The 16,969-nt window shown below is 38.4% G+C and overlaps 1 protein-coding gene across 6 annotated transcripts in view; it reads right to left on the reverse strand.

Annotated features, from left to right (window-relative positions):
* PHF20 (PHD finger protein 20) overlaps positions 1–16,969 on the reverse strand; it is a 112,191-nt gene that overhangs the window by 69,164 nt on the left and 26,058 nt on the right. For all 6 annotated transcript variants that reach the window (XR_002326841.2, XM_078150252.1, XM_020998569.2 and 3 more), the window contains 3 exons: positions 16,480–16,651; positions 14,859–14,943; positions 1,342–1,421 (listed from right to left, as the gene is read on the reverse strand). Coding sequence is in view for 5 of the 6 variants with exons in the window: in XM_078150252.1 (XP_078006378.1) it covers positions 1,342–1,421; positions 14,859–14,943; positions 16,480–16,651 (337 nt within the window). In the remaining variant the exon portion in view is untranslated. The remainder of the gene's footprint in view (positions 1–1,341; positions 1,422–14,858; positions 14,944–16,479; positions 16,652–16,969) is intronic.

Raw genomic sequence — 16,969 nt, forward strand, 5'->3', positions numbered from 1 at the left:
CAATCAAACTTTTAAAATTAATTTTGTTTTATTTTCTAATCAGGTTAGCTAGTAAAGCTGTGTCTTAGTTGATTAAAATACTAAAGAATTGGCTTTTTGTGTTGTTTTGCTTTTTAATTAAAGCCAGGAAAGCTAGAGGAATTCATGTACCTTAGAGGCCAGGCAGCAAAAAAAAAAAAATACAGAAATTAAAAAATTTTTTTTAAAAAGCCATCATTCAGACAGATTTGGGGTATGAATCTATTAGGAAGTATAGGAAAACCTTCCAGAGTGTGTTACATTTACCACATGAAGAGATTCGTTATTAATTTAGCAAACCACTTTCTTCTTAAAAGAAAACATATATTTTAAGCCCCACACCAAAATTATTTGCTTTATAAATCCCAAATAAGAAGAACCTGAATTAATGAGGTTTAATCGTAACTCAGAGTCCCGTTTAGTGCCTCTGGATTATATCATTAAACAGAAAGGAACAATTAGTTGAAACACCAGAATTTTTTTGTTCGCTTTTCAGTAGATTAACTGTTTCCTTTTGTGATGTAACATATTTAGAGAAGCATTTACTAAACTTATAAGGCAAACAGAAGCATTTAATTATCAAAGTGCAAGACTCCATAAGACTCTCTATTGAGAACTATTACACTGACTCACCACTAAAGAAGTGAGTAGCTTCACTGGATGATTAACAAACACTCTTACTAATTTACTAATAAAGTTCATTAAAAACCTGACATCTTTGAATATTTCAACAATTAATATTCACAATAAAAATCATAATTCTAGAAAAAAAATTCAACACCCATATTTTAAATCCTCTCTTTTCTCTCCAAAATCTTCACTAGGTAATGGATGTAAAATTCACTTAAAGGGAAAAAATATCCCAATGGGACAGAGCAAACTATAGTTTTGAGAAGGAATTAATCCTGTTGGGCTCAAGAATGAGATAACAAAGAAAATAACAACTATCATCCCAGGGCACTAAAGCAACCTAAAAAGAAATGCTCTTCAGGTCTCCTGAGGCCACTTGCTCAAGTAGAGTGGATACAAATGGCTCTACATGAAGAGAAAGGAAACAAAGAAAGGATCAAGGAAATGCAGAAATTGATAACTAAGTATATGTGTGCATCCTAAGGAATCTGAGTTAAAGAGAATTATAAATCAACTCTATTACCAAGTATTTTACTCAGAGACGCTTTCTTTCCTTACTGTGAAATCTGTGTCAGAGTGAGAGGATAAACATTTTTGCCATCATCAAAACAAAGCCAATGTCTTTATTTTTTTTAAGCAACTAAAACATTAGAATTATTCAAACTACATGCAAAGCACAAAACTGTTTCTCACCTGATCTTTGGAAAAAGCTTTGACATGAATATGTTTGACAGTCTGAATTACTCCATCATAAAATTTCACAGTATAAGTACCTAAAATTCAAAAATACATCATAAGTTTAACACTTGCATTTCAATTACAGAAACAATTTTTCAACGTTCAAAAGCACAGAATACCATCATACATCATCTGTAGGAATTAAAAATTACTTGGGAAATATACTTAGCCCTTATAGAACTGTATGCTTGAATTCATTTATCTATCAGGACAAACACTTCAAGTACTAACTGAATATAAAAAAAAGATCTTACAAAAATATATTCATATGTCATGTACATATTTGTTTCTCTTCTGATTTAGTAAAATTAAAAAAAATTCACCTGGGCTTTTTACTGGAAAACACTTAAAGAGTACGGGACTGGTGCTTCTTTGCAGATGTAGGGGGATCATGGGTTTAGAATACTGCATATAATGTCAGATTTTTTTATATATTAATTAGTTTTGCTGAACTTTTTTTCTTCTTTTTAATTTATTATCATAAGGGTTAGTTCTCTGAGAAAGAGGAAACAAGGGGAAATGTAGGTAATATAAAATCAAAAAATATCCAGAAAAATTTATTTTAAAGAAGAAAACAGGGCAAATGCCCACTTGTTTATTCTACAATGAACTGTGAACATATAGAATTGGAGACAGATCCTTTTGAAAGGTCTATGGGTAGCCCCGTGTAATCATAATTCTTAAAAATTATGAAAGAATCTCATCTATTCACCCAGATATCTACAAAAAAGAAAGCCTTGTTCATAATAATATAGCTGCATTACTAGATGAATATATGAATTATGCTCCATGATACAATAATATTTATAACTAATGAGTCAAAACTCCTAGTCAGCTGCTTCACTCACATCCATAGCTCTAGTCCATTTAGTACATGTATATTTCAGATTCAGATGGAAAGTATATACTCACCTAAAAGCAAATTTATAAATTATTTCATTACAATACTGCCAAATTCAACAAAGTGTTACTGCATGAGCCCAATGATTTTCTACATTTTCCATCCTACAACCCGCAGCATGCCCTACATCCTGCCTCCACACAAAAATAAGTGCCCACAATTACCTCTAAAGTTTGGCCCTACTGCATGTTGAGCCCGTGGAGCCTCTTTAAGCAATGAAGCAAATACTTAATAGAAGTACATATCTGTCCTTCCATTATGAGGAGGTTTCATAACTGACCTCCAAGCTTTCCCACTTGCTCCCCCCTTCAATCTACCTTGAACACAGGAGCTACTTCAACCTTCATAGGCCTATTTAATACCCTTCACCTTTGTAACTCCAATCCTGAGGGCTGAGCAGTTCTGATTGGTGAGCGAATGAGTGTTAACTCAATGGCCCTCCTCTATTTCCAACTAGCTCCAGACAGCCACACCCATGCCACCAAACTCCCCTCCACCTCTTGCTCTGAGAAACAATCAAATCAGTGTTGCCATTGCTTTGCAAAGGGTACATCAGTGAATTCCTCTATTATGGCTTTACTCAAGATGTTTGTGACTTTCCGGACTAAACTCCCCTTCCCTGGCTTTTCACTGCCCTACACATGTGGAACCCCCCATTAGGATATAAGCTTCTTTAGAGCAAGGATTATTTACCTTATTTCTGTATTTCTACCTCCAGCAAGGAGCACAGTCTTTGGCTCATAGTGAGTGCTTTATAAATGCTTTTCATACATTCAGTGCCTCCCCTTGAACTTAACAGGTTAAGTTCAAATGCCTCAACCTAGCACTCAAAGATCTCCATTATCCCCCTCTACACTCCATTCTAGCTAGATTCATCTCTGAAATAGGTCTTGTGCATTGTCACCTCTACATAATCACAGAATGTCAGAATTAGAAGGAATCTATGACATCCAGTTGAATCTCCTCATTTATGGAAAACTATTAAATGACTCATTCGAGGCCACACAGGTGCTTTGTCCAACCACACTACATGGAAGTGGGGAAAAAACCTACTATGTGCTGATCTAAATTTACCAATCAGATAGAATAGATGGATTCTTACTTACCATTGGTTAAGTTTTCCAATTAGAAAATTCCTGACACTAAGAGAGGGTTGAGATTAGGTAATTTTTACCTGAAAAATGTTTTCCTAGCAACACGTAAAATAAAATAGAATGTAAGAATATATAAAAAAATGACATCACATTACCACCTGACTAGAATGACACCTGAGAATGAAGATGGCAGCCCCAGTCCTATATGTTTGCATGTAGATATCTGACAAGCTATAAAAATGTAACCTCTGGGAATATATCTCTAAAATTATAATGTATGTCAACAATAATATTTGGTTCCCTTTGCCAAAATTAATTTTAGAAACTTTTTTTAAAGGAACATTCTCCAAAGAGATATAAGGAGATACCTCCTCCCTAGCCTTTGAAGAAATGGGGGGGGAGGGGGGACATGGAGTATGGAACACCTATATCCAACATAAGACTTTTTTGATATATTGACTAGTTTTGCTGAATTTTCCCCTCCCTCTTTTCTATTCTTTATTATAAGGAACAGCTAGCTAGAAGGGGAAGGTATATAGTTGGAAATGTAGGTAATATTTTTTAAAATAAATCAAATTAAAATTTGCTTTTCAAAAATGAACCTTCTCAAATCTTAAGTAGGATACACTTAATGCTTCTGTGTCTTCATCAATTCACATCCATTTTTCAATATAAGTTCACAGAGTTTGGAAGCTGCCCAGATAAAGACTAGGCCAAGGCAGTTACCTAAAAAACAGAGTTGTAAAAGACCTTATACACAAATGGTAAATGACCTTCAGGAAGAAGAAATTTCTGGAGAAATCCACACTAACGATAAGTTGTTTTTTGTCCACCCTTCTCAAAGTGGACCATAACATCAGGAAGATGATGTCACGACTTGCAAGTCAATTGGATTTGTGAGGCAGGACTGTGAAAAGTCACCAGCCTCACTCTCTCCACTGCAGCCAGTGGCAGGATATAGATCAGGACGACTGAAGATGGCCTCAGACGTATTGGGAGACAAGAGAGGAAAGCATATGTTCCTATCTTAGCCTCTTAGACTTGGTTTTCCTAACAGGCTCAGTCCCTGGCCCTAAAAATAGAAATTTTGCCTATGGAAAATTTCAGAGGTGCTTACTCTGAGGATGTTCTAGTTGCACTAATATACCCAAACCAGAATAAATCAATGCTATAACTGAAGAAATCACTTAGCTGTAACATAATGTAACCTAAACGTCACTTGCATTCCAATGGTAAAGGCCCAGAACCTCAGAAAAGACAGGCACTATTCACCTGTGAGACAGCTGAGAAAGGAAGTACTCCTCCCACAAAAGCTTAGCTCCAGCTGTCCTTTCCTCATGGACGAGCAGGAAGAAAGCCAGTGAGAGTCCAGCAGACATTCACAGATCAGCCAAAGAACAAGGATTGAGAACTGGGAGAGACATCAGAGGCATCTGATCCAGCCCCATCATTTTACAAGTGACAGAGCCAAAGCCTAAATAGGGGAGTGACTTGTCTAAGAGCACATGGGTAAAATTTTAGTCCATATCCTCTGATTCTAATGCCTATTCCCTCATTAATAATAATGACTATTAATTACAAGAAGGATAAACAATAACTATATTACTTACCTCAGATGATCATTATAAGGATCAAATGAGATAATCTACAAATGTAAAGCACTCTGAGAGCTTTAGTACATTATATAAATGTCAGCTATCATTCTTAGGTTAGAAGAGTTTCATGAGATGAGTTACCCCCATTTTACACATAAAGAAACTGAGGCTTAGAAAGGCTACATGGGGGCAACTAGGTGGCGCCATAGATACAGCACCAGCCCTGGAGTCAGGAGGACCTGAGTTCAAATCTGGTCTCAGACCACTTGACACTTACTAGCTATGTGACCCTGGGCAATTGCCTGGGGGGGGGAAGGCTATATGATAGGGGCAGCTAGGTGGCACAGTGGATATAGCACCAGCCCTGGAGTCAGGAGGACCAGAGTTCAAATCCAGCCTCAGACACTTGACCCCTACTAGCGCGGGCAATTCCCATGCTTCCCTACATCACTGTACACCCAGGAGCTCCTGTCTGAGTAACCAAAGGTGCCAACATAGAAGACTGGGAGCCAGGGCAGTGTGAGACAACACAGGGAACTGAATCTAGGCTCTGACTTTTAGTTCATACCCTAAGTAAGTCACATAGCCTTCTTTTTTGGCAAGGTAATCAGGGTTAAGTGACTTGCCCAGGGTCACACACCTAATAAATGCCTGAGGCCAAATCTGAACTCAGATCTTCCTGACTCTAAGCCCAGAGTCCTATCCCCTTGAGCCACTTAGTTGCCTCTACTCTCATACTAGGGGACTTCAACATATATACTGATTCTGCCAATCCCCCTAACTTTATGGTTCATCAACTTACTCATTTCACATGACCTACTCCTCCACTCCTTCACTACACATAAGTCATACACAGTGGTCGTACCCTTATCTTACCATCATCCACAAAGGTACTATTTCCATATTTATGAACTCTCAGGTTTCCTTACCTAATCACAGTTTCTCGTCATTCCACCTCTCCCTCTGCCTTGTAACCCCAAACCAGGTTCTTCAATTTAACATGACCCCAATCCCTCAAACCCTCAGTTTTTTCCCAGACCATCACTCCTGCACTGGCTGTACTCCCCATCTTGAACCCTTAATAAATGAGATCAACTTTACACTGTCCTCTTTTCTAAGCCTCTTGACTCCTTATGCTACTGCTGATCTTGCCCTGCCAAGCCTCAGTTTTGGATTATTCCCACCATCTGCTGTCTTCATTCCTACTCACGTGTTACTGAAAGAAGCTGAAGAAAATGCTGACTAAAACTACTGCAAATTTATGTTACATAATTTCAACTGGGTCCTCACTACAGCATGGAAATCTTTTCATACCTCCCTCATTAACTCACAACCTCACTCACCACACCAGCTTTTCCAAATCTTTTCACCCCTCCTTAAACCTCCCATGGCTCTCCTGTTCCCTTGCTTCATATTTCATCGAAAAAATTGAGGCCATTCACTTGCCCTCTTCATCCTGATGGTTCTGCAACTAGTCCTCCTTCAATCCTGTATCACACAAAGAGGAGGTCTTTTTCCTTGCCAAGGCTAACTCTTCTATGAGCACAAGTAATCCCATTCCACCTGGTTTCCTCCGCAGACTTCCCTCCCTATCATCCCCACTCTCACTTATCTTCAATGTCTCCCTGTCTGCTGGCTGCTTCCCTACTGCCCATGAACATGCCTACGTCTCCCCCATCCTTACCATCTTCAGAAAACTCTCACTTGATAAAGCCATCCTTGCTAGCTACCACTTCATCTCTCCTCCCTTCTGTGGTCAAACTTTTTTTTTCGGTTTGGCAAGGCAATTGGGGTTAAGTGACTAGCCTCAGGTCATACAGCTAATAAGTGTCAACTGTGTGGTCTCAGACTGGATTTGAACCCAGGTCCTCCTGAGTCCAGGGCCGGTGCTCCACCCATTGCGCCACCTAGCTGCCCCTTATGGTCAGACTTCTTGAAAAGGCTGTTTACAATTCATAATGTCCCCTTCCTTTCCTCTCAGTCTCTTCTTGCACTACAGTCTGGTTTCTGATATCAAACTGATACCAAAACCGCTCTTTCCAAAGTTACTAATGACCTTTTAACGGCCATATCTAATGATCTCCTCTTAATCCTTATCCTTCTTGCTTCTTCTACAGCTTTTAACACTGTTAATCACCTTCTTCTCCTTGAGAATCTCCTGTCTCTAAGTTTTCTGTGACACTATCCTGATTCTCCTCCTACCTATCTGGCTGCTCTTTCTCAGTCTCCTTTGCTGGATTCCTGTCCAGGTCATGTCTATTAATCCTGGTACAACCACAGGGCTGTGTGCTGGACTCTCTTATCTTCTTCCTCTACACAATTTCATTTCATGATCTGAGCTTGTTTGAACACAGTTGTTCTTAATGTTGTCTCCCTCACAGGCTGTGAGCTCCTTGAAATCAGGTACTGTCTTTTGCCATTTTTTGTATCCCCAGAACTTAGCATTGCCTGGCATATAGTAGGCAATTAATAAGTGCTTACCAATCAACAACCATAAAAAAAACCTCTTACGATTAGCAAATACTTCTTCAAAAGTTCCATGATTTCATCTATGTGTGTATTCCCTCTACAGGTGCAGCCTACAAATTCATCATGCTTTCTCATCCTGAAGGATTCTTTTCCACAGCTTTGAGGAAATCTTCTATAGAAGATACACCCAACATAATGAAGACTTTCCTCTGGTTCTTTCCGTATTTAATAGAATATCAGTGAACAAGGATCACACACTGAGTACCAACAGTTAAATTAATGTTTGTCAATGAGCTTAAAAACTATATGATGCAATGGGATAATTGTAAAGCCCTTAGTGCAGTGCCTGGCAAATAGTATGCACTTAATTGATGGTTTTTTCCCTTTCCCCTATTTCTTCCCCTTTCTTCCTTCCCTCACTCCTCCCCCTTCTCCTCTCCTTCCCCTGCCCTCTCCCTTCCTCCTTTTTAATCTCTACCCTATGCTACTGTAATACCATTTTTTAATCCTTTCATTCTCTCTGTCTCTCCAATCCATCCTTTAGACATCTGTCCAAATGATATTGGAAAGAATTAAGTCTGTCACTACCCCTACTTAGAACCTTATGTGACTCCCCATTGCCTACAGAATAAAATATAAGCCCCTTATCTGGCATTTAGCACCCTCCTGTGATGTGACTCCAATTGACCTATTCAGATTTTTTATACTCCACTCCCCTTTACACTCAATCTTGCGAATAAAGTGCTTTGTAAACCTTAAAAAAAAAATCTATAATCCTAGACCCCCATTCCCTTCCCTGCCACTCTTCCCATCGAGAAGGCTCCACAATACTGACGGGCATCATCTAACTTTAACCTACATTTTTAACAAACAGTCTCCATCTCCCAACCACCACATACCATACAGCACTCAAAAATGAGAGTTTCATGTAGAGGGTAAAAATTTACAGAGAAAAAAATAGTTGAATTAATAGTCTCTGTTGATTTCTATTCCCTACCTGCTTTAACGAACAAGAAGAGAGCTTTCAAAATTAAAATGCCACTTTTGTTTCAAGTGGTCTAAGGAGAAGAGGAATTTTATCGGAACATGTCCCTATAGATAAATAATACATATGCAGCTAAATTTTTATAATTCTTGAGGTTTCTAATATTACAACCTGACCACAATCCTGCCCACTCTTTCTTAGGAAAGTCACCCACTGATCAATGCTTTATATTATTTATATATTTCTATCATCTCTTCCATGTTAAACATACAGTTCCATATATCTCACAACTAAGCCCACTCAAGAGTACTATAAGGGGTCGAAAGGAGAAAAGGGACAAAAGGAGGAGTGGGGATAAAAAGACACACATAGAAATCAGACCTAATGTAAACACACATGAAAACTTTGTAGCTTAATACTGCTAATATTCATTTCTCTTCAATTTTCACAGGAAAGTTTTTTTCAAATCCTTCTCATAATAATAATAATAATAATATTTATACAAAGTTATAAGGTTTGCAAAGTACTTTACAAATATTATCTCATTTTATCCTTGCAACAACTCTAGGGGGTAGGTGCTATTACCATTTTAAATATGAGTAAAACTGAGGGAGACAGAGGTTAAGTGACTTGTTCAAGGTCACAAAGCTCACAATGCGTCTAAGGCCAAATGTGAACTGAGGTCTTCCTGACTCTTTCACTACACTACCTAGCAGCCCCTTAATCCAAAAAACTATAAAATCCTAAATAACAAAAACTGTCTTTTACTTTTAATATTCCCACAAAAGGTAGTTAAGTCACATGTTACTTAACTCATTCATAGAATATCAATCCTCTCATTATATAGAAGGCAACAGGAACCCAGCTGAAAAATGAACTGTCCAAGGTCACAGCTTGTACTTAAGCATATTGACTTTAATAAGTTACCTTATTCACCCACTGGGGGGCAACCTACTAAATCTCACACACCACCACTCAGCCATTGAAAATTTTATCATGGCTAAAGCCTTTTGGCTCTGCAGAAATCTATCTTGCAGTTTGGATTTGTTTGGGTTTCTTTTTCAAGGAGATGGCAGTGTCTGGGTCTGAATGGAAAGTAAGGAGAATTATCCTCACTATCTATGTAGTAGGCAGCAAGGTGTCCCAGTGCCAGGCCTGGAGTCGGGAACACACATCTTTCTGAGTTCAAATCTGGCCTCAGGCACTACTAGTTGTGTGACCATGGGCAAGTCACTTAATTTTGTTGGCCTCAGTTTTCTCATCTGTAAAATGAGCTGAAGAAGGACATAGTAAACTACTCTAGTATCTTTGCCAAGAAAACCCCAAAGTAGTCACAAAAAGTCTGACACAACTGAAACAGCTGAACAGCAACATCTATCTAATAGTAGTGCACGAATAGTTTGCCCTCCTCTGATTTTTAAGAATTAAGAAACAAGGAGGACTAAAATTTCAAACACTGATAAAAAATTAATTTATCCTTCACTATCCCTCCACACTTCCTTGGGTACACAGAATTAGAGTAACAGATCTTAGGACAAGGACAAAATTAAAAAGATTACCACCAACACATAAAACATACTCCTGGCATTTCAGAACTCTTTTTCAATTCAAACCTTTTTGCATACATACAGAGCCAGGGTTTAAAACACTTCCAGTGATCAATTCCCAAGATGCCAAAGGATGAACCCAAATATAATGCACTCAGGAATTCAAGAAGGCGGACAGGAAGAAGGGACAAGTACAAATTAATCTATGGGCAAGTAAGCAACTATTAACAACAGCTCACATTTACATGACATTTTAAGTTTTGCAAAATATTTTATGTACATGCAATTCTCAAAACAATCCCGGGGGACAGGTGCTACTTTTATCTCCATTTTACTGATAAAGAAGCTGAGGCTCTGAGAGATTAAGTGACTACACAGGCCTGAGTCTCTCTGACTCTGCATGCCAGTGCTCTCTCCACTAGAGCAGGCTGCCCATCCATCACAGAATGACAAAACTGAAAGGGATCTTGGAAATCACCTAGCCAAGGGCTCTTATTTTGTGTGATGGACTCCCTTGACAGTCTTGTCAAGTGTATGGACCTCTTTTCAGAGCAACGTCTTAAATAAAATACGCAGGATTACAAAATAAATCAATTATATTGAAATAACGAATTAATTTCCCCCCTCCAAATTTAGACCCCCTGAAATCTATCCAAGGATCCCTTGGAGATACACGGATCGTAGGTTAAGAACCTCTGATTAAGTCCAACCCTTCATTTTACAGAGGAAGAAACCAGGGCAACTAAAAACCAGAGGGACTAGGACCACAGTCACAGTTAGTTAGTTTAATTACAAAGGAAGAGTCCATGTTTCAACTAGAAAATTAAATCCTATAATCATAAGGTCTCCTATTCACTGGCCCAAGTAACTAAATATTTTCCAAATGCACACTTTATCCTACCTTTCAAACAGGATGCCTTCACTTTTCCTTTTAAGTGAGTTTTCCTAGTCCCAGTATTGTCTCTTGCTATCAGATAAGAGGCTAGTTTTAATTCCACAAATAATTCACTCATTTAAAAGTGAAGAGCCCCACCTTAATACTACCTGAGTTCATCTTTTGTCCATGGGCAAGGCAGTGCTGATAGTTCCACCTACTCCATTTCCAAATGCATCATCAAATGCAATAAGTACAAAGTGGAAACACTGCTTAGTAAGAAAGCAGACCTCTCAAGCTACTACAAGAGTCCCCACTTTGTCTCTAGTGCCACAGATGATGATCTGTAGCAGCAGATAAGCAGCTATTTAAGTTTTCCCCAGAGTCTTGTGACTAGCACAGTACCTGGCATTGGGGCTGCACACTACAGGCACCTATTAATATTTCCTGGATTGGGAATGGGAGAGTGCTGAACCGCACAGGTGGCACAACAACTGGTGACCATACTTCCTTCCTCTCCCCTTTGGAGAGGGGACTGGCAGTAGAAACAAAGGGTCAGGGATCAACCATATAAGGTTTCCTGATCGAAGGGCTCTAGAGAGCACTTGTCTAGTTATCCAAAATACACTACCCAGCCATGTTAACAAGGCTACTGGGAATTTTTAAAAATAATCACAGGTCACATTTCTACAACACCCTACCTGTGAGGGAGACAATAACAGCAGCTCACATTTATGTAACGCTTTTCTCAAAACAACCCTATAAGGAACTGTATGAGTGTTACTATCCAATTTTAGAGGTGAGAAAACTGAAGCACTGGATCTATTACACAAACCCAGATTGCCTTAAAGTCCAATGTTCTTATCCCTATTTTACATACAGGGAAATGGAGATCCAGAGAAAGGAGATACAGCCTTATGCCACAGCCTTATGACTAGTAGCTACAGGATCAGAAATGAAACTCCTGTCTTCTCCTCGATATTCCTACCTCTTCATGAAATTAACCCACTACTGCTAAGGAAGAAAGGGATTTCAATTCAATTATATAGCTATATAGTAAAACAGCGAAGTTTATTTCCCTATTTCAATAAAACAGCCAAGCCTAGAAAGTTTCTGTGTATTTTTCAAGATAAGGCAGCTAGGGAAGCCTTAGATTTTCCACGTGTGACATATCATTTCAGTGGATGATCCTGTCAAAGCCTAGCTTTCTGATGGCCCTCCACTCAACCAAGCCGGCTCCTCAGCCTCATCCTGCCAACTAGTGAGATATATAACCTAGGAGGTACCAATTTCTTTTAATACTGGACCAAGTTTCCTACACAAACTCAGGAAGGCAATTCATTCCAACGAAAAATCTGAGTGAGGCTGAGATTTTCTGCATCACACCTTGGCTTCTCCCTCCAGATACTACTGTCAGAACACACCACTTCTGATGATTATTTAAATAGTGATTTTCTCCTAAAGACCATTTTTTTCTCCCATTTTCATGGTTAGTGTCAAGTAATATCCACATGACAAATGAAACTAAATCACAGTAGTACAATGTCTAAATCAGTAACAGAGAGAAATACAACCCCTACGTAGTCACTGACCCACTTCGAAGTTTAGTATGTATTAATTGAATCACAGCTGTTAAATCAAAATTTCCCTAAATTAACAGAATTATTTTCAATAGGATGTCTAAATAGTCATTATCTAAGTCAAAACCAAAAACTACCAATAACATCTCCAGATGTGGTTCCTAAATTGCATTTCTGCTTCTTATTTCCCAGCTACTCTTCTATTTTGAGGCAAGTGATTTGTACCCAGGTCCTCCAGACTCCAGGGCCAGTGCTCTATCCACTGAACCACCTAACTGCCCCCAGATACTCTTTTCCCAGCTACTATGTCTTTTCTTCCCTGTAAAGACCCTCAATAAAAAGGCTATTCCCCTTCTGGTTATCACCAACATTACTACTGAGAACTCCCCACTCTCATTCACTGGGGAGGATACTAATGAATTTACAGGATTCCAGACAACAGCACTTCATAAAAGCCTATTCTAAGGCAAATGTCTCCTCTATTCGTTAGGTCTCACTAGTTATCTAAAGGAAACCTATTTGGCAGAAATCAGAACTTAGAAAAACAAACAAAGCAAAATGACCCATTTTACAATATCATACATTATTATAGGTTGAAATGAATTATTATTAACAATGAGAATCATCACCATCATAAAATGTTTTCTAAACCTCCGCTCTATGTGGTTAGGGTAATAGTCCTCAAACTATTTGGTCTCAGGATTCTTTATACTCTTAAAAATTACTGAGGACCTCCCAAAGAGCTTTTGTTTATGGTGGTTATATCTACCAACATTTCCCATATTAGAAGTTAAAACATGTGAGCAGTATTATATAAATAGTTTTGACCTCAGGGACCCCTAAAGGTCCCCAGACCACACTCTGACGATCACTGTGTTAGGGCTAGAGTTGACCTCAGAAGTCATTTAATTTGAAGTCCTAATTTTACAAAGGGGGAAAACGAGGTTCAGAATTACTTGCTCCAAAGTCAGTCAGTCACTACAATAGCAAACTGAAATCCAAATTTCATCTGTAAAAACATCATTTTGTTAAATGCGAAACTGTTCTGAAACACATAATTAAAAGAAAAGGGAAAAGATGCTTAATAATGGAGACTATGCTAAAGAAAGTATAACATATCTAACTAGATCAGTGTGTCTTTTTAAAAGTAGAATAAAGGCAGGATTTAGATTCATGTGGTCCATACAGAAAGTCACAAAACAAGTTCGGATCGTTTTCAGGTAAAATTAGACAGCAAGGGTGGCTCCACATCATCTGCCCATCAAAAGCTGAAGCAGCGTGACACAGTGGATGGGGTATTGGACTTGGAATCAGGAGGACACAATTAGCTTTGACCCCAGGTAAGTCACACAACTGCTCTGTGCCTCACTTTCCCCCCCTGTAAAATGAGGGAACTCTACTGCACGCCCTGTGAGGCCCCCTCCAGTTCTGAATCTCTGACCCTCTGCTCTACTTCAAACAAAGGTAACAGTAGCTCTCCTTGGTTTACACACTTCATAAACCCAAAGGTAGAGTCAGGCAATTCAATTAACTACTATTAACAGCTGTTTGGTACAGTCCCATTCCTCCGGCCTGTGCAGAAAATCATAGACCACCGATTATTCAAGCTGGCAAGGAACACATTTTACATGAAGACTTTCCTGATTCCCCCCAGATCCTCATGTCTTTTCTCCCAAAATAGTATTGTCTCCCATTTATTTTTTTAGGCAGTTGGGGTTAAGTGACTTGCCCAGGGTCACACAGCTAGTAAGTGACAAGTGTTTGGTCTGAGGCCTGATTTGAACTCAGGTCCTTCTGACTTCAGGGTCAATGCACTATCCACTGCGCCACCTAACTGCCCCTCAAAATATTATTTATGAACATGTTATCAGTTCCAAAAATGTAAGCCCTTAAGGGCCAGGAACCTTTTCATTTTGGGCTTAACACACAGTATGTGCTTATTAAACATCTGTTGATTGAGTGAAGGGATAGTAAAGATTATCCAGTTCGATCCCCTCGTTTTGCAGGAGGCAACAGTAAAACAGGAAAGACTTAAGAAAAATCATTTGCCCGAGAGCACAAGTGAGTTTATGGGACATTAAGGACTGGAATCCAGGTATCCTGACTCCTAGATCCTAACTGTTTTTAGCGCCCTGTAATTACTTTGGCTACATAGGGAGATGTACGAATTTCCCATTTAAACAGCAATAGTCTAACCATCTCATTCACCTCTCATGCTTGAGTTTAACCTGGGATAAAGGGCTTTAGATTCCTCACACTTTCCTCTTTTACTCACCTGTATTTTAGAGATGGGAAAAGGGAAAGGAGATACCTTGGAGGTAAATGTTTGCTGAGAATCCACAATCTATTTCTATTCTTTCTAACTCCCTTATACCTCAACCAAAAAGTAAAATTTAAAGTCAAGCATAACAAATATTTATATCTTACCATCCTTGTTAACAGCAGTGACTTTGGCTGGGTAAAACCGACAATCAGACCAGCAAGCAAGTACCTGCTCATTTATATGAAATTCCTACAAAAATAAGAGATTGTTACCAACACTACTGATCAGTGTATAGCATTTCAACAATATTGCTTAAGTGCTTTTAAATAATCACTTTACACTTCTAATTTTAACTTTGTAAAATATGTCTAAAAGCTTCAGGACAGCCAATCTATTTCAGCTTGAGAGAGAACAGCATTAACAGAAGAATCCCCAGTTACATAATACCTTTTCTCCAAAGGAATCATTTTGCAGCATTCCAGCTCTGGACTCTGACCCTAGTTGTATGACTCTAACTCTAGTCATGCAACCTCTATGGTCCCCAGTATCCTCATCTGTAAAAAGATGATACTTAAGTCCCTTTCAATGTGAAAACTATGTATGCACTTATCAATTCTTAAAATCTCCTTATAAAGTAGAGAAGGTTCAGAAATTCCAACTGTATTGTTATGTGACAATAATGAAGAAGAGGGTGTGAATTCCTTGCCCAGTCAGGAAACAGAGCTAGAAACAGAACCCAAAGCTGACTCCCTAAAATATCACTACCACCATGGATAATTTACTGCTTCAAAGTTTACCATCACTGTTATTATTGCTCCTAATAACAAGAATAATTCCTAGGACCTTTATAATACTAATTACTGCAACAATAGTTTCAAAGACTGTTCTCACTTTTTTCTGTACAGCTCTATGCACTGGGTTAGCATTTAGAAATATGAATACAATCAATGTAAATCTACTCAAGGTCTGGTAATGTTCCTAAAAAAGAGCCTAGAAAAAGGAACTTTTTCATGATAGGCACTCAACAAATGATTAATGAATGAATAAATGATAGTATGAACGGGTCTTCAGCAAAAGAACATGGGTCCAAGAACCTAAAAACTTGGGCTTTTGTCCTTACTCTGCTAATAAACTATGTTATCCTTAGGCAAGTTATAACCACTCTGTGCCTCAGTTTCTTCACTTATAATATGGAGATAATACCTGCTTCCCAAAAATGTGATCTCAATAAGATGAAATAATAAAGGCCTTTGAAAATTCAAAGCATTATAAAAATGTTAGGGATTTTAAAATACTTAATAGGGATAAAACAAGTGCCTTTCACCTTATGGTCATTTCACTTCTAACTGAAAAATGAAGCAACAGTAAAGAGGTGAAAATAATCACCTATGATATCAGTTAGAACTCAACAACAGGAGTTCAGGGAGACAACTGAAGCTTTTGGCTAAAATGGGTTTTGAGAATTGTCTACAGAAGTAAAACATTTAGGGTTTGCCTGTCTCCCTACTAATACAGACAGCCAAGAGTTTGTTTAAAACTTTTTTTAGAAGCTATGTTCCACATCATGAATCTCAAATGGCCATTTGATGTACTTTATCAACCACAACATTTGAATTTGGGGAAAATGTGGCCAACAGTCGCAGGATCAAAAAGAGGAATATAGGAGATATTGTATCTTTATCAAGTTATTTGGACTAGTCCAAGGGTCAACATATGCTGCCAACTTGCCAGCAATTAGCATGTTCCAGGAATGAAAGCTCACAAAATGCATAATTTTCTACTCACAGAAGATCCTTCCTCTTCATGTAACCCTTCTTTCCTTAACTGTATTTTTTCTAATGGACGTAAATAAGGACTGTCCCAGCAGAACCATTCATCATAACGATGGTTCCAACGTTTGAAATGGATGAGCACTTTCCCTTCTTCATAGTCTATTTCCTGTATATGAGCTGGATACCTAAGTCAAAAGAAAAAAAACTTATTTTTAAAAATTAAAATAATAGAACATTATTTAATGTTAGAATATTCAAAATACATACTACTGAATCGATCCAGCCATTCTGGAGACAACTTGGAACTACGCCCTAAGGTTTATAAAACTGTGCATACCCTTTGACCCAGCAATACCACTACTAGGTCTGTATCCCAAAGAGATCAAAGAAAAAGGAAAATACCTATATATACAAAACTATTTACAGGAGCTCTTTTGTAGTGGCAAAGAACTGGAAATTGAGGGGATACCCACGAACTGGGGAATGACTGAACAAGTTGTGGT

The sequence above is a fragment of the Phascolarctos cinereus genome, unplaced genomic scaffold (assembly GCF_003287225.1).
Source record: "Phascolarctos cinereus isolate Bilbo 61053 unplaced genomic scaffold, phaCin_HiC Scaffold_2;HRSCAF=192, whole genome shotgun sequence".
Classification (NCBI taxonomy): domain Eukaryota; kingdom Metazoa; phylum Chordata; class Mammalia; order Diprotodontia; family Phascolarctidae; genus Phascolarctos; species Phascolarctos cinereus.